Below are 20,832 nucleotides of genomic sequence, written 5' to 3'. Positions count from 1 at the left end.
GGGAGGCACACTCATGCTGCAGCAGCTTCTGAAAAATAGAAACCCTAGCTTGCGGAAGGTGGCCATTCGACCCATCGAGTCGTCACCGACCCTCCGAAAGAGGCTCCCTACCTCGGCCCACTCCCCCACCCTATCCCGGTAACCCCACCTCACCTGCATATCTTTGGACTGTGGGAGGAAACCGGAGCACCCAGACATCAGAGCCACAGTGTCAGAAAAAGGTCAATGATCTCACATGAGTGATCAAGTTCAGCAAAGGCATCTTCAAGTGACATCTCCTGCCCACTTCAGCACCAAATTCTCACGCTGTTCAATGCACCACATTCCCATTCCCATTCCTCACTCACCAGTAATCAGGACACATAGAACATAGAACAGTACAGCACAGAACAGGCCCTTCGGCCCTCAATGTTGTGCCGAGCAATGATCACCCTACTCAAACCCACGTATCCACCCTATACCCGTAACCCCCCCCCTTAACCTTACTTTTTAGGACACTACGGGCAATTTATCACGGCCAATCCACCTAACCCGCACATCTTTGGACTGTGGGAGGAAACCGGAGCACCCGGAAGAAACCCACGCACACACGGGGAGGACGTGCAGACTCCGCACAGGCAGTGACCCAGCCGGGAATCGAACCTGGGACCCTGGAGCTGTGAAGCATTTATGCTAACCACCATGCTACCGTGCTGCCCCGCACATGCTTAACATCCACTTACCAATACTTTGTTTAAGAAAGAAATTCCAATTCAGGGGCAACCTAGGTTGGCCAATCCACCTACCTGCATGTTTTTGGGTTGTGGGGGTGAGACCCACCCAGACACTGGGAGAATGTGTAAACTCCACATGGACAGTGACCCAGGGCCCGGGATCGAACCCGGGTCCTTGACGGCATGAGACAGCAGCGCTAACCACTGCGCCACCGTGCCGTCCTCACTTACCATCTTCACGCTCACATCTTGCAACATCCCCATGTCTCCAGCAATTCAGTTGGAGTACACACATTATCCAAACACTTTGCAAAGCGCTCTCTGACATTCGCCCCAACCCTCTTGCAAGTCAAGCTGGCCATAGCCTCAGGGAGTGGCAGACAGCTGGCAGTGAACAATCACCTGAGTCCTTTCGAGGCTATTCAGAATGCCCGAAGTGACGGTACGCTCTTGCTTCGTGAACCTTCTCAAATCCCAAATCCCCTTCGTCCTGCCAAACGGCACAGATAACCAGCTCTGGATTGGATTTGACCACATGGCCTCTTCCTTTCCCAACCCTCCCCCTCTTCCCTCACCCCCCCGGCCTCTGTGGAATGCAAACCAGCTGCCCACTCTCAGGGTCAGAGCAATCGAACTGTCACCGCTGCCAATCTGACGGTGCCCTTGCCGTTGCCTCTGCAAGGGCACGTCAGATTGGCAGCGGTGACAGTTCGATTGCTCTGATCCTGAAAGTGTTGCTGCCCAAAGCGAGGTGGGTCTAAAGCCAGGCCCGCAAGGCCCGGAACTGTGAGGCTATTGGCCATTAAGGTTATAAGTCCCTGAGATGCAGGAGCAGAAGGAGGCCATTCGGCCCATTGTGTCTGCTCCACCATTCGATGAGATCATGACCGATCCGATGTGATAATCCTCAACTCCACTTTTCCGGCTGTGGCGGTCAGTGGCCGGAAGGGTAGAAGGTGGAGAAATAAGGTGCAGCGGTTTTGTGGGATATTTTCGGGGGAACCAGAGACCGATTAGCCACTAACAGCCCACCCTCCTCCTCCTCTCTTCCTCCTTCACTTTATCTCCTTCTTCTTCCTCCTCACTTTGCAGACAGCTTCCGTCTCTCTACCGCCGGCCCCCAGCTCCCTGGTCTACCCCAGCCCACAAGGGGCTAGCACGACAAGCAGAAGGCTTCAAAATCCCCTCAACCTCTCAGCAAGGAGAAATTTCTTCTCCCGGAGGGTAGTGAATCTGTGGAATTCATGGCACGCCTCTACGAGCCCCCTGGACGTACGACTGTAACAGAATTGGGCAGAAGTAGTCCACCTAAACATATCTGAGTTCCATAGTGCTCGCACCTGCAGCCTCTGCAGTCGTATATGCATGAGTAAGACTTTTTTTTATAAATGTTTTTTATTCAGTTTTCATGTTTTATATTGAACAAATTACAAATTGTTAGAGAGAGAGAAAAAAAAAGAACACGCAAAAATTAACATATATATTTACAGGTGAGCATCTTCGTAGTAATAACTGTGGCCTCCCCCTCTTTGCCGGCATACATATTTTACATTCCCCAACATGTTTATTGGCATTTATTTAGTTTGGTTTTGGGCCTTAGCTAGCCATCAAACCCCCGTAACGAGCCCGTAGCCCCCCCCCCCCCCCCCCCCCCCCCCGCCGGCTACCTTCCCAGGTCCCGGAACAATTGCATGAATGGCTCCCACGTTCTGTGGAAGCCGTCGTCCGACCCTCGGATGGCGAATTTTATTTTCTCCATTTGGAGAGATTCCGAGAGGTCGGACAGCCAGTCTGCAGCTCTGGGCGGTGCTGCTGACCGCCAGCCAAACAGGATTCTACGGCGGGCGATCAGGGAGGCAAAGGCAAGGGCGTCCACCCTCCTCCCCAGGAATAATGCATGAGTAAGACTTGGATGGTTTTGAATCTTTCCCTTTCATATGTGAATTGTTAACGTCCCGACGTACGCCAGTGAGCTCAGCCGGAAAATTGGGAGTGAGCAAATATTTGCAGAATTGGCGCATGAATGGAAATAATTTCAGATGCAACTTTTGCACTGACGCCCCCATAGGAAATTCCACTCCCAGGTTTTCTTTAGTTAGTTGCACCATTGTCAATTTCGCCCCACTGCATGATTAGGGACGTCAGCAAATCTGATCGAAGTTTATAAAATCATTAGGGGTATAGATAAGGTGAACAGTTGGAGGCTTTTTCCCAAGGGTGGAATTGAAAATTACAAAGGGGTACAAGTTCAGGGTGAGGGGGGGGGGAAGGTTCAGTGGAGATGTGCGGTTGAAGTTTTTTTACACAGAGTGTAGTGGTGGCCTGGAATGCACTGCCAAGTGAGGTGGTTGAGGCAGATACGTTAGCGACCTTTAAGACTTATCTGGATAGGCACATGAACAGATGGGATATAGAAGGATACAATCGATTGGTCTAGATAGGACACGTGATCAGTGCAGGCTTGGAGGGCTGAAGGGCCAGTTCCTGTGCTATATTGCTCTTTTCTCTTTGTTGAAACTGATATTGACACTGTGTTAGTATTCCAAAGACCCGGACTAATGCTTCAGAGATACAGCTAACACAGAAGGGTTACTCTGGAATTTGAACAAATGTGTATATGGATTGAATGATGCGTCTAGAGTCTGCTACTTTTCGGTAAGGTCGGTTTTGTTAAAGTTAGGCTGTTGCCAATTGAATGCAGATCCAGCAATGTTTTAACTGGCACTATAAAGGAAATATTTCTGGCATCTTTAAGATGCATGTCAATGATTTTTAGTGGGGTGGGACTAGTGATTTTGAAGCTATTGTAACCTCTGCTTTGAGGAAAGAATTCAGGGTTGGAAGTCAGGCTTCCAGTGCATTTAAATATATTGGACTGGAAATCGCACAGACTAAGTTACATAGAACATAGAACGATACAGCGCAGTACAGGCCCTTCGGCCCTCGATGTTGCACCGACATGGAAAAAAAACTAAAGGCCATCTAACCTACACTATGCCCTTATCATCCATATGCTTATCCAATAAATTTTTAAATGCCCTCAATGTTGGCGAGTTCACTACTGTTGCAGGTAGGGCATTCCACGGCCTCACCACTCTTTGCGTAAAAAACCCACCTCTGACCTCTGTCCTATATCTATTACCCCTCAATTTAAGGCTATGTCCCCTCGTGCTAGCCACCTCCATCCGCAGGAGAAGGCTCTCGCTGTCCACCCTATCTAACCCTCTGATCATTTTGTATGCCTCTATTAAGTCACCTCTTAACCTTCATCTCTCTAACCAAAACAACCTCAAGTCCATCAGCCTTTCCTCATAAGATTTTCCCTCCATACCAGGCAACATCCTGGTAAATCTCCTCTGCACCCGTTCCAAAGCTTCCACGTCCTTCCTATAATGAGGCGACCAGAACTGTACGCAATACTCCAAATGCGGCCGTACTAGAGTTTTGTACAACTGCAACATGACCTCATGGCTCCGGAACTCAATCCCTCTACCAATAAAGGCCAACACACCATAGGCCTTCTTCACAACCCTATCAACCTGGGTGGCAACTTTCAGGGATCTATGTACATGGACACCGAGATCCCTCTGCTCATCCACACTACCAAGAATTTTACCATTAGCCAAATATTCCGCATTCCTGTTATTCTTTCCAAAGTGAATCACCTCATACTTCTCCACATTAAACTCCATTTGCCACCTCTCAGCCCAGCTCTGCAGCTTATCTATGTCCCTCTGTAACCTGCAACATCCTTCCGCACTGTCTACAACTCCACCGACTTTAGTGTCGTCTGCAAATTTACGCACCCATCCTTCTGCGCCCTCCTCTAGGTCATTTATAAAAATGACAAACAGCAACGGCCCCAGAACAGATCCTTGTGGTACGCCACTCATAACTGAACTCCATTCTGAACATTTGCCATCAACTACCACTCTCTGTCTTCTTTCAACTAGCCAATTTCTGATCCACATCTCTAAATCACCCTCAATCCCCAGCCTCCGTATTTTCTGCAATAGCCGACTGTGGGGAACCTTATCAAACACTTTACTGAAATCCATATACACCACATCAACTGCTCTACCCTCGTCTACCTGTTCAGTCACCTTCTCAAAGAACTCGATAAGGTTTGTGAGGCATGACCTACCCTTCACAAAACCATGCTGACTATCCCTAATCATATTATTCCTATCTAGATGATTATAAATCGTATCTTTTATAATCCTCTCCAAGACCTTACCCACCACAGACGTTAGGCTCACCGGCCTATAGTTACCGGGGTTATCTCTACTCCCCTTCTTGAACAAAGGGACCACATTTGCTATCCTCCAGTCCTCTGGCACTATTCATGTAGCCAATGATGACCTAAAAATCAAAGCCAAAGGCTCAGCAATCTCTTCCCTGGCTTCCCAGAGAATCCTAGGATAAATCCCATCCGGCCCCGGGGACTTATCTATTTTCACCTTGTCCAGAATTGCCAACACTTCTTCCCTACGCACCTCAATGCCATCTATTCTAATAGCCTGGGTCTCAGCATTCTCCTCCACAATATTATCTTTTTCTTGAGTGAATACTGACGAAAAGTATTCATTTAGTATCTCGCTTATCTCCTCAGCCTCCACACACAACTTCCCACCACTGTCCTTGACTGGCCCTACTCTTACCCTAGTCATTCTTTTATTCCTGACATACCTATAGAAAGCTTTTGGGTTTTCCTTGATCCTACCTGCCAAAGACTTCTCATGTCCCCTCCTTGCTCGTCTCAGCTCTCTCTTTAGATCCTTCCTCGCTTCCTTGTAACTATCAAGCGCCCCAACTGAAACTTCATGCCTCATCTTCACATAGGCCTCCTTTTTCCTCTTAACAAGAGATTCCACTTCTTTGGTAAACCACGGTTCCCTCGCTCGACCCCTTCCTCCCTGCCTGACTGGTACGTACTTATCAAGAACATGCAATAGCTGTTCCTTGGACAAGCTCCACATATCCAGTGTGCCCAACTCTTGCAGCCTACTTCTCCAACCAACACATCCTAAGTCATGTCTAATGGCATCATAATTACCCTTCCCCCAGCTATAACTCTTGCCCTGCGGGGTATACTTATCCCTTTCCATCACTAACGTAAAGGTCACCGAATTGTGGTCACTGTTTCCAAAGTGCTCACCTACCTCCAGATCTAACACCTGGCCTGGTTCATTACCCAAAACCAAATCCAATGTGGCCTCGCCTCTTGTTGGCCTGTCAACATATTGTGTCAGGAAACCCTCCTGCACACATTGTACAAAGAACGACCCATCTAATGTACTCGAACTATATCTTTTCCAGTCAATATTTGGAAAGTTAAAGTCTCCCATAACAACTGCCCTGTTACTTTCGCTCTTTTCCAGAATCATTTTCGCCATCCTTTCCTCTACATCCCTAGAACTATTAGGTGGCCTATAGAAAACTCCCAACAGGGTGACCTCTCCTTTCCTGTTTCTAACCTCAGCCCATACTACCTCAGAAGAAGAGTCCCCATCTAGCATCCTTTCCGCCACCGTAATACTGTCCTTGACTAGCAGCGCCACACCTCCCCCTCTTTTGCCCCCTTCTCTGAGCTTACTAAAACACCTAAACCCCGGAACCTGCAACAACCATTCCTGTCCCTGCTCTATCCATGTCTCTGAAATGGCCACAACGTCGAAATCCCAGGTACCAACCCATGCTGCCAGTTCCCCTACCTTATTTCGTATACTCCTGGCATTGAAGTAGACACACTTCAAACCACCTACCTGAACACTGGCACCCTCCTGCGAAGTCAAATCTGTGCTCCTGACCTCTATACTCTCAATCTCCCGTACCCCAAAACTACAATCCAGGTTCCCATGCTGAATTAGTTTAAACCCCCTCCAAAGAGCACTAACAAATCTCCCCCCCAGGATATTGGTGCCCCTCAGGTTCAGATGTAGACCATCCTGTCTATAGAGGTCCCACCTTCCCCAGAAAGAGCAACTTTACGTCAGCAATCTTATTTGGAAAGCATTAACCCAAAAACGATCAGCCGTGGCTGGGTTTCACAAAAAGAGGCAATGGTTTTAAAGATGGAAAAAGAGCAACTGCGAAGTTTAATTGGGCGACTGAATTGGTTGGGTAGACAGACTAGACCGGATGTGAGTTTTGATGTCTTTGAGTTGGGTACAAAAATGAATGATCCCAAAGTGGAAGACATAATAAAAGCAAATAAAGCATTGGTCAAACTAAAAATGCAGGAGTGTGTTTTAAAGTTCCCGGTTTTAGGTGACCAGAGGCATTTGAAACTCATAGTTTATAGTGATGCGTTCTATGCAAATTTATGTGATGCGGTTTCAAGCGCAGGAGGTTTTATAATTTTCCTTTTAGGGAACAAAGGTAAATGTTGCCCTCTTATGTGGGAAACAAAGAAAATAAGGAGAGTAGGCAAAAGCACTTTGGCTGCTGAGATGTTACGCCTTGTAGAGGCGGTAGATATGGCCTTTTATATATCTCAGATATTGACAGAAATTTTGGGATTAGGAGATTTGGGTAATATACCTATTGAATGTCACATTGACAATAAATCCCTGTGGGAAAATGTGCACTCTACAAAAAAGTGTCAATGAAAGAAGGTGAAAGATAGACATCGCAAGTTTGAAGCAGATGTTGGACAGAGGGGAGATAGCAAAAATTAAATGGGTCGACAGTGGCTATCAATTGTCAGACTGTTTTCCCTGGCGGGTGGGGGGAGGGCCTGAGCGCTAGGACGGGAGACAGGTAGGCGCCAAGGGCAGGGGTCAGTGTGGCTAGCGTAGGTCAGGGGGCACCAGGGAGATCGGAGGGGGGGGGGCGGGGCAGGCTAGGGCCAAGCGCAGGGCTGACCTGGCAGGTCAGGCTTTGGGGAGTAGGGGAGACCAGGCAGAGGGGGGTGGGGAGGGGGAAGAGGGTTAGGGCCACGTTAGTTAGTTTAGTTGAATACGGGTGGCATGGGCAAACAGAGCTGGCAGGGAAAGTGCCTTATGGAAGGATCTTTGGCTTCAACACTTATTAACATGTTTATTCTTTCCCAATGTTCGTTTTCACTATGTTAAGGCTCTTTGCACAGGGCCATGTTTCTCGCTGTAACTGTTACAAATTTGTGTTAAATAAAAAACTTTTAAAAAATAAAAAAAATAAAAAAAGAAAATTGTCAGACTGTTTTACAAAAAGAGGGGTTAGCTCACAGAAACGTTTGGATATTGTTAATGAAGTTTAATGATGTTAATGATGTTTCTCTGACTTTCTTTTTCTTCAAAAAATGAAAAAAAAAGAAGGGGGCAAATTGCGTGTGTGTTCTTCAGTTTCTTGTCATTTTGTTTTCACCAAATTATTTTTTTCTCCAAGGAAGGGGAGACTGTTAAGTAATGGGTTAAGAGACATTCCAATTAGTTGTCTCATTTATGTTAAGTATCCAATAATTGACACTGATATGTAAAGGGGCTTCAGGTGGCCTTTGTGACAAGGTGATGTGATGTTAGACGTTTGTGCAGAGTCTGTTGAAGTAAATTAAAGGTGTTTGTGGAAAAGGAGCAGAACCTTTGACTTTGTATACAATAGCAGCTTAACGTGTAACAAGCAACGACGTTGACTCTCAGCCACCCCTCTGAATTGGCCCCAGCAAGTCACCCAGTAGTATCAAACTCCCCAAGCAGGGTGGTGGTGGGTGCATTGTTGGAGAAGGCAGTTCACCACCACCCTCTGAAGGACCATTAGGGATGGGCTCATGTATTATGCTGGTCTGGCCAGTGACACTCAAATCCCCAGAGCGACAGGAAGGAAAGGCATTCAGTTCCCACTACATCTGTTCCGTTGAATTGTTTCATTCAATGTGGCTCTCCAGCTATCAGGAAACACTAATAAGTGAATCCCCAATTCTCACCCCAATTTCCAAGGAGATATCTTATCGTCTTTCAACACCAGAAGGGCTATTGTATGTCAAATCCCAGTTAACAAAATCAGGAATGGAGGCAGGTGACAAGAAGGAGATTTGACAGGGTCGCTCTGGGATAGACCACTATTGACTGGCTGAACTTTGCCTTGTTGTCAAAGTATTAAATTGAAGTGAAGTAAGACATTGAAGTGAAATAAGACATTGGCATTTTCATGTAAGCCTGTTGATACTTCACACGTTAAATCAGTTTGTTCCCGGGCAACAGCTGTCCACCGACACGAAGGTCGAGTGATGTTACAATTCTGCTTATTGCTCCCTTTAGCGGAGGGGTCAATAACCAGGTGACGTAGCTTTAAGGCAGCGGACTTCGAGGGAATTTGAGGAAACACATTTTCACCCAGAGGTGCTGGGAATCTGGGACTCACTGCCTAAAAGGGTGATGGAGGCGGGAACCCTCACAGCATTTAAGAAGCATTTATATGAACATTTGAAACACCATGGCGTACCAGGCTACGGACCAAGGACTGAAAAATGAGTTTAGAATGGGATAGGTGCTTGATGGCCGACGCAGACACGATGGGCTGAAGGGCCGTTTTCTGTGCTGTAAATCTCTAAGACTCTCTCTGATTGTCCACTCTGTCCTTGACAAGTCAAACACAAAAGGCAATCATGAGCACTTAGTCATGAGTCCACGGCACAATGACATCATCAGATAATAAATAGACGCCAGGCAATGAAGCAGGAGGACCAATTCACCATAATTGTAATTCATAGTGTTGTGGTTTACCTTCAGCCATGTTGGGGTTCCTTCTCGAGACCTCACTGCCTGTCCAACTTTGAAACCCTCATTAAAAAGAAGGTCTTTCACTATGGATCAGACCACCTCTCGTTTTGTGACAAATCTTGTTTGGCGTTGATCCTGTGCAGGGTTTTATGAGTTGATGCTGCTTCGATTGGGATGTTTTAACATTGGTTTTATTTCTAAACAAAAATGCAAAACTCTAATAGGTAAAGGATTTGATCCACCAAGTTCTTGAACAAGCCTATCCTTTCCTTGTGATATTCTTAAAACCCCTTCTTCACAGAATTGTGACAGTACAGAAGGAGGCCATTCGCCCATTCTGTCGGCACCGCATCTCTGAAGGAGCAATTCGCCTCGCGCCATCACACCCACCTCCTCCCTGTCACCTCGCTGATTGATCTTTTCAAATAATCATTTCATTCCCCCTTGAATGCCTCAAACGAATCTGTCTCCACCACACTCTCCACCACACTCTCAGGCAGTACACTTCATGCCCAAATCACTCGCTGCATGTAAAAGATTTTTCTCACATTGATTTTGTATCTTTTGCTAAAGTACTTTAAATCTGTGTCCTCAAGGCAGCACGGTGGCCTAGTGGTTAGCACAGCTGCCTCATGGCGCTGAGGTCCCAGGTTCGAATCCCGGCCCTGGGTCACTGGCCGTGTGGAGTTTGCACATTCTCCCCGTGTCTGCGTGGGTTTCGCCCCCACAACCCAAAAATGTGCAGAGTCGGTGTATTGGCCATGCTAAATTGCCCCTTAATTGGAAAAAATAATTGGGTAATCTAAATTTTAAAAAAAAATCTATTCCTCTAGTTCTTGATTCTTTCTTTTTTTAAAATAAATTTTAGAGTACCCACTTTCTCTCCTGGAAGTTTGAATTTGGCACTTTTGCAAACACGGGGAAAATGAAAATCGCTTATTGTCACGAGTAGGCTTCAATGAAGTTACTGTGAAAAGCCCCTAGTCGCCACAATCCGGCGCCTTCCCGTACCAGCCTCCCCGGACAGGCGCTGGAATGTGGCGACTAGGGGCTTTTCACAGTAACTTCATTGAAGCCCACTCGTGACAATAAGCGATTTTCATTTTCATTTCATGTGCAAACTCCACACGGACAGTGACCCAGAGCCGGGATCGAACCTGGGACCTCGGCGCCGTGAGGCAGAGCGCTAACCACTACGCCACCGTGCTGCCCTCTTGAAACATATTCTTAAGGGGCTTGACAGGGCAAATGCTGAGAGGATGTTTCCCTTTATGATTTCAAACACTTCCATCAAATCCCACCTCAGCCTTCTTTTCTGCAAAGATACCATTCGCAACTTCTCCAATACTAAATCAGAACTGAGGTTTCTCATCCCTGCAACCATTCTCAGAAATCTCTTCTGCGCTCTCTCTAATATGTTCCCATCCTTCCTAAAATGCACCACCCAAACTGTACACAGGACTGGAGCCGAGACTGAACTAGTCTCTTACACAAATTCAATATTACCTCCTTCCTCTTGCAGTCTCTGCCTCTACTAATACAGCTTAGGAAAGCGTATACTTTATTAATCCCTCTCTCCATCTGTCCTGCCACTTTCAATGACTTCTGCCCATCTACACCCTGTCTTGGTATGCTCTAAGTGTGGCTTAAGCGGCTTCTTTGTGGTGCACTTGACAAAGGAAGGTTCAGACATGGAGATAACTTCAACACGTTTATTAAACTATATACACTTCTATTACTTGGCTTCGATACTACTGCTAATCCTACTATAGCTACCCAGACTGACTAACCAGCCTGCTACAATCCACGTGGTGGGAGTGATATTGAATCAACCCTGTGTCTGTACTCACTGAGTGTCTCCACTGGAAAGGGGCCTCACGGTAGCATGGTGGTTAGCATCAATGCTTCACAGCTCCAGGGTCCCAGGTTCGATTCCCGGCTGGGTCACTGTCTGTGTGGAGTCTGCACGTCCTCCCCGTGTGTGCGTGGGTTTCCTCCGGGTGCTCTGGTTTCCTCCCACAGTCCAAAGATGTGCTGGTTAGGTGGATTGGCCATGCTAAATTGCCCGTAGTGTAAGGTTAATGGGGGGATTGTTGGGTTACGGGTATGTGGGTTTAAGTGGGGTGATCATTGCTCGGCACAACATCGAGGGCCGAAGGGCCTGTTCTGTGCTGTACTGTTCTAAAAGAGGCAGATCATGTGTGTTGTGTCCTTTATATATGGGTTGGTGTAATGCCCTCCTGTGGTCGTGTCACCTCTGTGTATATTGTGAACGCCCATTGGTCGTGTCCTATCTAACTGTTCTATTGGATGAGTGTCTGTGTGTCATGTCTCTGGTGCTCCCTCTAGTGTCTAGCTAGTCTACATGTATTTACATTAACCCCTTGTGTATTTACAGTGATGCACATCACCACACACCCAGATCCCACTGATTCTGTACCCCCTTTGTTTTATAGTGACTCTCTCTTTTCTTCTTACCAAAATGAATCACCTAATTTTTCTGCATTGAACTTTGAATGCCGTTAATGCATCTGCTAAAGAACAATACAGCACAGGAACAGGCCCTTCGGCCCTCCAAACCTGTACCACTCATGATACTAACCTTTGCCAAAACCCTCAGCACTTCCATGTCCCCTATCCCTCTATACTCATCCTATCTATATGTTTGTCAAGATGCCTTTGTCTGCTGCATTTCATCAACTCGTCTACATCCCTCCGGAGTTCTCTACTGTCTTTTTCACAGTTTACAATGCTTCCAAGTGTTGTGCTGTCTGCAAATGTTGCAATTGTTCCCTGTGCGGCAATCAGATGCTGCTGGTCATGAACATTTTAGAAATATCGGCTTTTCTCACAACAGAAGGTTAACAGGAACGCACGTATCAAAATATGCTTTACATCAGACAGTGATTAGGTGAGCAATAATAGAGTAACAGCTCGACATGGTCTGGCTGTGAGGTCTTTACTCTGTTCAGCCGCAATGGGTGGACTTGAAGCATGAGATGGGGTGCATTCAAGTGAAGAGGGTCTGAGGACCCGTGCTTTATGTGTAGCGTGGCCCCTTTAAGGGTGAGCCCTTGCGGACCCGCTAATCACGGAGGAGCACGCAAACCCTGACCAATGGCGAGAAAGTGCAGGGCTCTGGGAGCAGTGTGGAATGCAGAGCCAGAGAGTTACGACCCAGTCATCGTTGCTCTTTGCCTGCACATAGTTACCTTTACTTATAGTTAATAAAGCCCTTTTGCTGTTAATGGGAGTCTCCAGTGTATCGTCTTGAACCACTTCACTGTGCATACTTAAAAAAGGGAAGAAAGTTGGATTCAAGTCTTTGGGTTGTGAACTGGCTTGGTGAAGTGATCTTCGTAACTACTTATTAAAATGCACACACAGTAAGCTCTCGAACAGAGGGGTTTGCTTCGACTGTTCTACATTGAAATGTTGTCAACAGTAATTGAAGTGGACTTCCGGTTGCGGCTATGACCAGCTAAGTCGCACGTTTGGCTGCTCCTGCGAGGAAGGTGTTTTCGGGCCGATTGGAGGGCCCCTAACGGCGCTGGAACGACGATTCCCGGTGGGGGAAGGTTCCCAGAGGAGAACCCTGCAAAACTTATGGTCGTCACCCGAAGTGGGGCAGAAAAAAAAGCGGCAGCAGCTCCCCGAAAAAAGCGGGGGAAGAAACCCAAAATGGCGGCCGGCGGCGCACCCGAGGACTGGAGGAAATGGGCGGAGGAGCAGCAGGCCGTTCTCCTGCGCTTCTTCACGGAGCTGAAAGTGGAGCTGCTGGAGTCGATGAACGCGACGACCACCAGGCTGATGGGAGCCCAGGCGACCCAAGAGGCGTCAATTCGGGAGCTGCAGCAGGAGATGGCTGTGAGGGAGGAGGAGGCCACGGGAAAGGTGGAGGTGCACGAGGCACTCCACCTGAAATGGCAAAACCGACTGGAGGAGATGGATACCCGCATGAGGCGGAAAAACCTGAGGATCCTGGGCCTGGCAGAAGGGCTGGAGGGGTCGGACCTCCCGAGGTATGTGGCAGAAATGCTGGGCTCACTGATGGGGGCAGGGGCCGTCCCTTCGCCCCTGGAACTGGAGGAGGCCTACAGAGTAATGGCCAGGAAGCCAAGAGCAAACGAACCCCCGAGGGCGGTGCTGGTTCGGTTCCAGCGACTCAGTGACCGGGAGAGGGTGCTGAGGTGGGCCAAGAGAGAGAGGAGCAGCAAATGGGAGAACTCGACGGTGAGGATCTACCAGGACTGGAGTGCGGAGGTGGCAAAGCGGCGGGCCCGGTTCAACCGGACGAAGGCGGTGCTGCATGCCAAGAGAATCAGATTCGGGATGCTGCAGCCAGCGCGCTTGTGGGTGACCTATAAGGACCAGCACCACTATTTCGAGTCCCCGGAGGAGGCGTGGGCCTTTGTCCAGGAAGAAAAGCTGGACTCGAACTAGAACCAGGGGATACTTGGCGGTCGTTGCCGCTCTGGTACTTTAAGCTGGACACGTGGCTTTCTTTTGGTTGGATTTTCACTTGGCTGTATTTTTGGACCCTTTTTTTCTCTCTACCAGTTTTTTTCTTTTTTCTGTTATTTATAATGTTATGTTGGGGGGGCGGGGTGGGGGGGGGGGGGGGAGTGCCGGGGGTATGTGTTTCTTGTGGGGTTTTTTTTATCGGTGTGGGATCGGGGACGGGGGTGGAACTGAAGATGGAGGGGTGGGGAGTGGCAGGGCGAAAGCGCGGGCTTTCCTCTGGTTTCCCGCGCGCGGGGCAGAGGAGGGAGGGGGGTGGGAGTAAGGGGCGTGGTCAGCAATGGCTCCCTTTCCCGCGCTGGAGCGGGGTCAAGGAGGGGTGGTAAGGGGCGGGATGTCCCCCATGCCGGGAGGAGTCGGATTGTGGCAGGGGCAGCCGGGTCAGCGTAAACCAGCTGACTTACGGAAGTACTATGGAGGGTGCATCGCGGCTAGGAAGGGTCCTAGCCTGGGGGGGGAGGGGGGGGGGGGGGGGGGGGGGAGGGGGAGGGGGGAAGGGGGGCTACCGGGTTGCTGCTGAAAAGGCCAGGGAGGAGAAGTTGAGGACCGGAGGGGTGGGGGGAGGGCGCCATCGCCATGGGGAGCGGGTCAGAAGGGGAGGGCTGACTCGGGGCGAGCAGGTGACAGGATATGGCTAGTTGGCAGGGGAGAGGGGCGGGTTGCCCTTCGACCCGGCTGATCACTTGGAATGTGAGGGGGCTGAATGGGCCGGTCAAGAGAACGAGAGTAATCTCGCATTTGAAGGGACTGAAGGCGGATGTAGCAATGCTACAAGAGACCCATTTGAAGGTGGCGGACCAGGTCCGCCTGAGAAGGGGGTGGGTGGGACAGGTGTTCCACTCAGGACTGGACGCAAAGAACCGGGGGGTGGCGATCCTGGTAGGGAAGAGGGTGTCGTTCGTGGCGGCGGAGGTGGTGGCGGATAAAGAGGGTAGATATGTCATGGTGAAGGGTAGGCTACAGGGGGAGAAAGTGGTGATGGTTAATGTGTATGCCCCAAATTGGGACGACGCTGGCTTCATGAGGCGCCTACTGGGCCTCATTCTGGACCTGGAGGCAGGGGGCCTGATCATGGGGGGGGACTTCAACACAGCGCTGGACCCCGTGCTGGACAGATCGAGTTCAAGGACGAGTAGGAGGCCGGCAGCGGCAGAAGTGTTAAAGGGGTTTATGGAGCAGATGGGAGGGGTAGATCCCTGGAGGTTTGGGAGGCCGAGGGCGAGGGAGTATTCCTTTTTCTCCCATGTCCACAGAGTCTATTCTAGAATTGACTTTTTTGTATTGAGCAGGGGACTGATCCCGAAAGTACGGGAAGTGGAGTACTCGGCCATAGCGGTCTCAGACCATGCGCCACACTGGGTAGATTTGGAAATGGGGGAGGCGCGAGACCAGCGTCCGCTGTGGCGCCTGGATGTGGGGTTGCTGGCGGATGAGGAGGTGTGTAAGAGGGTCCGGAAGAGCATTGAAAGATATCTGGACACTAATGACACGGGGGAGGTGCAGGTGGGGATGGTCTGGGAGGCCCTGAAGGCGGTGATCCGGGGGGAGCTGATCTCCATACGGGCACATAGGGAAAGGAGGGAGAGACAGGAGAGGGAGAGGCTGGTGGGGGAGCTTTTGGACATGGATAGGAGATATGCGGAGGCACCAGAGGAGGGGCTGTTGGGGGAACGGCGCAGTTTGCAGGCTAAGTTCGACCTGTTGACCACCAGAAAGGCAGAGACACAGTGGAGAAGGGCGCAGGGCGCGATTTATGAATATGGGGAGAAGGCGAGTAGGATGTTGGCGCATCAGCTCTGCAAGCGGGATGCGGCTAGAGAAATTGGGGGAGTGAGGGAGAGGGGTGGGAACGTAGTGCAGAAGGGGCCAGAAGTAAATGGGGTCTTCAGGGACTTCTATAAGGAGTTGTATCGGTCAGAGCCGCCGACGAGGGGAGGGGGGATGGAGGGCTTCTTGAACAAACTGAGGTTCCCCAAGGCCCAAGAGGAGCTGGTAGAGGGGCTGGGGGCGCCGATAGGGTTAGAGGAGCTAGTCAAGGGGATTGGGCATATGCAGACGGAGAAGGCGCCGGGGCCAGATGGGTTCCCGGTGGAATTTTACAAAAAATATGCGGATTTGGTGGGCCCTGTGCTGGTACGAGCCTTCAACGAGGCATGGGAGGGGGGGGCTCTGCCCCCAACAATGTCGCAGGCACTGATCTCTCTGATCTTGAAGCAGGACAAGGACCCCGTGCAGTGTAGGTCATATAGGCCTATCTCGCTCCTGAATGTGGACGCCAAGTTGCTGGCAAAGATCCTGGCTACCAGGATAGAGGATTGTGTGCCAGGGGTGATACACGAGGACCAGACGGGTTTTGTGAAAGGGCGGCAGCTTAATACGAACGTGCGGAGACTGCTAAACGTCATCATGATGCCGGCAGTGGAGGGTGAGGCGGAGATAGTGGTGGCATTGGACGCGGAGAAAGCATTTGATAGGGTGGAGTGGAAGTACCTGTGGGAGACGCTGGAACGGTTTGGATTTGGGGAGGGATTTATTAAATGGGTGAAGCTGCTCTATTCGGCCCCGACGGCAAGTGTAGTGACGAATGGTAGGAGATCGGAGTATTTTGGGCTCCACCGGGGGACCAGACAGGGGTGCCTTGTCCCTAGTCCCCCTGCTCTTCGCACTGGCAATTGAACCGTTGGCGATGGCACTGAGGGGCTCAGGGGGGTGGAGAGGGCTGACAAGGGGCGGGGAGGAGCACCGGGTATCGCTATACGCGGACGACCTGCTGCTATACGTGGCAGACCCAGAAGGGGGAATGCCGGAGGTGATGGAACTGCTAGCAGAATTTGGGGACTTTTCGGGGTACAAGCTAAACTTGGGCAAGAGTGAGGTATTTGTGATACACCCAGGGGACCAGGAAGAGGGAATCGGGAGACTCCCGTTTAAGAGAGCAGGAAAGAGTTTTAGATATTTAGGGGTGCAGGTGGCAAGGAACTGGGGGACTCTCCACAAGCTGAACTTCTCCAGGCTGGTGGAACAGATGGAGGAGGAATTTAAAAGGTGGGACATGGTGCCGCTGTCGCTGGCGGGCAGAGTGCAGTCCGTTAAAATGACGGTCCTCCCGAGGTTTTTGTTTTTATTTCAGTGCTTGCCCATCTTCCTCCCTAGGGCCTTCTTCAAAAAGGTGACGAGTAGCATCATGAGCTACGTGTGGACGCACGGCACCCCAAGGGTGAGGAGGGTCTTCTTGGAGCGGAGTAGGGATAGTGGAGGGCTGGCATTACCCAATCTTTCGGGGTATTACTGGGCGGCAAATGTATCGATGGTGCGCAAGTGGATGATGGAAGGGGAGGGGGCAGCTTGGAAACGAATGGAGAGGGCGTCCTGTGGCAACATAAGCCTGGGGGCCCTAGTAACGGCGCCATGGCCGCTCCCTCCCACAAGGTACACCACGAGCCCGGTGGTGGCGGCCACCCTCAAGATCTGGGGGCAGTGGAGGCGATACAGGGGGGAAGTGGGAGGTCTGATGGAGGCACCGTTAAGAGGGAACCATAGATTCATCCCGGGGAACATGGACGGGGGATTTCAGAGCTGGCACAGGGTGGGCATCAGGCAGCTGAAGGATCTGTTTGTAGATGGGAGGTTTGCGAGCCTGAGAGAGCTGGAGGAGAAATTCGGGCTCCCCCCGGGAAACAAAGACATTTGCAGGTGAAGACATTTGCTAGACGCCAGGTGGAAGGGTTTCCCTTGCTCCCCAGTAGGGGGGCGAGTGATAGGGTGCTCTCGGGGGTCTGGGTCGGAGGGGGGAGGATATCGGACATCTACAAAGTAATGCAGGAGGCGGAGGAGGCATCAGTAGAGGAGCTGAAAGCCAAGTGGGAGGGGGAGCTGGGAGAACAGATAGAGGATGGGACATGGGCTGATGCCCTGGAGAGGGTTAATTCTTCCTCCTCGTGTGCAAGGCTTAGCCTCATTCAATTTAAGGTGCTACATAGAGCCCATATGACGGGGACAAGGATGAGTCGGTTCTTTGGGGGTGAGGACAGATGTGTCAGGTGTTCGGGAAGTCCAGCGAACCATGTCCATATGTTTTGGGCATGTCCGGCACTGGAGGAGTTCTGGAAGGGGGTGGCAAGGACGGTGTCGAGGGTGGTGGGATCCAGGGTCAAACCAGGATGGGGACTTGCGATCTTTGGGGTTGGGGTGGAGCCGGGGGTACAGGAGGCGAGAGAGGCCGGAGTACTGGCCTTTGCGTCCCTAGTTGCTCGAAGAAGGATACTAATACAGTGGAAGGACGCGAGGCCTCCAAGCGTGGAAACTTGGATTAATGACATGGCAAGCTTTATTCAGTTGGAAAGGGTCAAATTCGCCCTGAGAGGGTCGGTACAAGGGTTCTTCAGGCGGTGGCAGCCTTTCCTCGACTTTTTGGCTCAGAGATAGGGTACAGAGGTCGCAGCAGCAGCAACCCGGGGGGGAGGGGAGGGGGGGGGGGAGGGGGGTGGCAACAACGGTTGTGGTGGGTTATTTACGGTTGAAATGCGGGCAAATTTGCTCGCAGTTCATGTTTGATGTTGATTGTTGCTTTGTTTGTTTTTGGGGGAGGGGGGAGGGGGGGAGGGACAACGCGCGCGAGTTCGGGCGGGGGGGGATATTTGTTAAGAGGGAATATTTTGTAATATTTTATAGTTAGTTGGGGTAAATATCTTCATGTAAAAAATTCTTTCAATAAAAATTATTTAAAAAAAAACAGTAATTGAAGTGAACCAACATTTTGGGCTGAATGTTATGGCGTGTCACGGAGGGGGCGGGGCTGGAAAATGCGGTGAGCCGTTCAAATGTCCATTGGCTTCGGCGGTAGTGGAACATCAAACCGGCGTAAACTTCCACCCATTCTGTTTCTAGTTGTACAGAGCTTAATCTGTAGTATTGTCACAAGTATGCTTACATTAACACTGCAATGAAGGTGCTGTTAAAATCCCCTCGTCAGGGCGGCACGGTGGCGCAGTGGTTAGCACTGCTGCCTCACGGCGCAGAGGTCCCGCATTCGATCCCGGCTCTGGGTCAATGTCCGTGTGGAGTTTGCACATTCTCCCTGTGTTTGTGTGGGTTTCGCCCCCGCAACCCAATGTGCAGAGTAGGTGGATTGACCACGCTAAATTGCCCCTTAATTTGAAAACATGAATTGGGTACTCTAATTTTTTTTAAAATTAATCCCCTAGTTGCCACACTCCGGCGCCTGTTTGGGTACACAGAGGGAGAATTCAGAATGTCCAATTCACCTAACAGCACATCTTTCGGAACTTGTGGGAGGAAACCGGAGCACCCGGAGGAAACCCACGCAGACACGGGGAGAACGTGCAGACTCCGCACAGACAGTGACCCAAGTTGGGAATCGTACCCGAGACCCTGGTGCTGTGAAGCAACACTGCTACTCACTGTGCTACCGTGCCGCCCTAAACATGAGAACAAGATGCAGATTATGCGTCTGTATTGGACTCGAAGTGTTAACTCAGTTTCTCTCTCCACTTGCCTGGACGAGTGCAGCTCCAACAACACTAATGAAAGCGGCGCCATCCAGAACAAAGCAGAACTTGACTGGTACCCCATACACAAACGTTTAAACCCTCCACCACTGACGCACAGTGGCAGCCGTGTGCATCTACAAGATGCACAGCAGGAACTCACCAAGGCCCCTTAAGACAGCACCTTCCAAACCCACAACATCTACCAGCTGTAAGGACAGTGGTAGCAGATACCTGGGAACCCCACCACCCTGACTTGGAAATATATCGGCCGTTCCTTCGCTGTCGCTGGGTCGAAATATTCTGGAACTCCCTCCCTAAGAGCACGGTGGGTGTACCTACGGCTCAGGGACTGCAGCGGTTCGAGGAGGTGGCTGGGCGCCATCTTCTCAAGGACAATTAGGGAGGGGCAATAAAGGCTCAGCCTCTCCGGCGACATCTGGTAAATGAATGAAGGAAAGATGTTTTTCATTCCAGATCTCCAGCAGGATAAAATTCCATTCTGGAACTTTGTAAATTTAGTCTTTGGGGATGCTTGGGACATTAAGGAGCTCAATAAATGAAATTTGCAATTAAGGTGCATTGCAGGAAATGTTGAAGAGTGATTGGAAGAATGTAATATCTCTGAATAGATAAATATTAAAAACCCATGGTTCTGGATCCAGATCCTTGAGTGTAACAGATTTCCTTGTTAGTTTCAGCACATGACCTGCAGTCAAATCGTGTGTGTGTGTGTGTGTTGTGAGCTGGACTCACCCCCAATCCATTGCGAGGAGATGTTCTGGAGCAGGGTGAATGGGATGCACAGGAAGGTGATGAGGAGGTCGCTGATCGCCAGCGAGCCGACGAAGACGCTGGTGACGGTTCGAGACCGCTTCCCCCGCCTGAGCACACACAGCACCAGCATGTTGCCGAAGAAGGCGAGCAGGAAGATGGCACAGTAAACCGCCGCGAAAGTTGCCTTGGCCGCCAGGGGCAACTCGGGGATGTAGACGAGGGGCTGCAGCTTGTATATCTGGATGAACTGCCGCCTGGAGAGGTTATAGAAATCCAGCAACTGGTCCAGCATCTCGGGGGTGACGTTAAAGGAATCCGTGGCTTGCATCCTGCAGCCGATTTCCGAGCGGATGGTTTGCAATCCGTTTTAGGGGAGGGAAAAACTGTGCAATTTTGCAAACTCCTTTTAATCTCAGAACTGAAACACAGCAGTCGCCTGCAACCACTTCTTCAATTTCAGCCACTCTCAAAGGTAGACTTCAATACGAATGTTCATTAAAAGGGGGGGGCTTATTGATAATAAAACCTACACAATGTATGAACAGCCCAAAAAGGCTGTCCAGGAACCTAAGGAGAGGAGGATAGATTTCAGGCACAATGAGTGACTGGCTTGAG

General features: G+C 50.2%; 1 protein-coding gene across 1 annotated transcript in view; it reads right to left on the bottom strand.

Moving 5' to 3' along the window:
- LOC119956142 (pyroglutamylated RF-amide peptide receptor-like) overlaps positions 1 to 20,545 on the bottom strand; it is a 39,229-nt gene extending 18,684 nt beyond the window's left edge. The window contains exon 1 of the mRNA XM_038783050.1: positions 20,197 to 20,545. Coding sequence (XP_038638978.1) covers positions 20,197 to 20,545 — 349 coding nt within the window. The remainder of the gene's footprint in view (positions 1 to 20,196) is intronic.
- Between the last annotated feature and the right edge of the window lie 287 nt (positions 20,546 to 20,832).

The sequence above is a fragment of the Scyliorhinus canicula genome, chromosome 22, assembly GCF_902713615.1.
Source record: "Scyliorhinus canicula chromosome 22, sScyCan1.1, whole genome shotgun sequence".
Classification (NCBI taxonomy): domain Eukaryota; kingdom Metazoa; phylum Chordata; class Chondrichthyes; order Carcharhiniformes; family Scyliorhinidae; genus Scyliorhinus; species Scyliorhinus canicula.
This window is presented reverse-complemented; position numbering and strand designations above follow the sequence as displayed.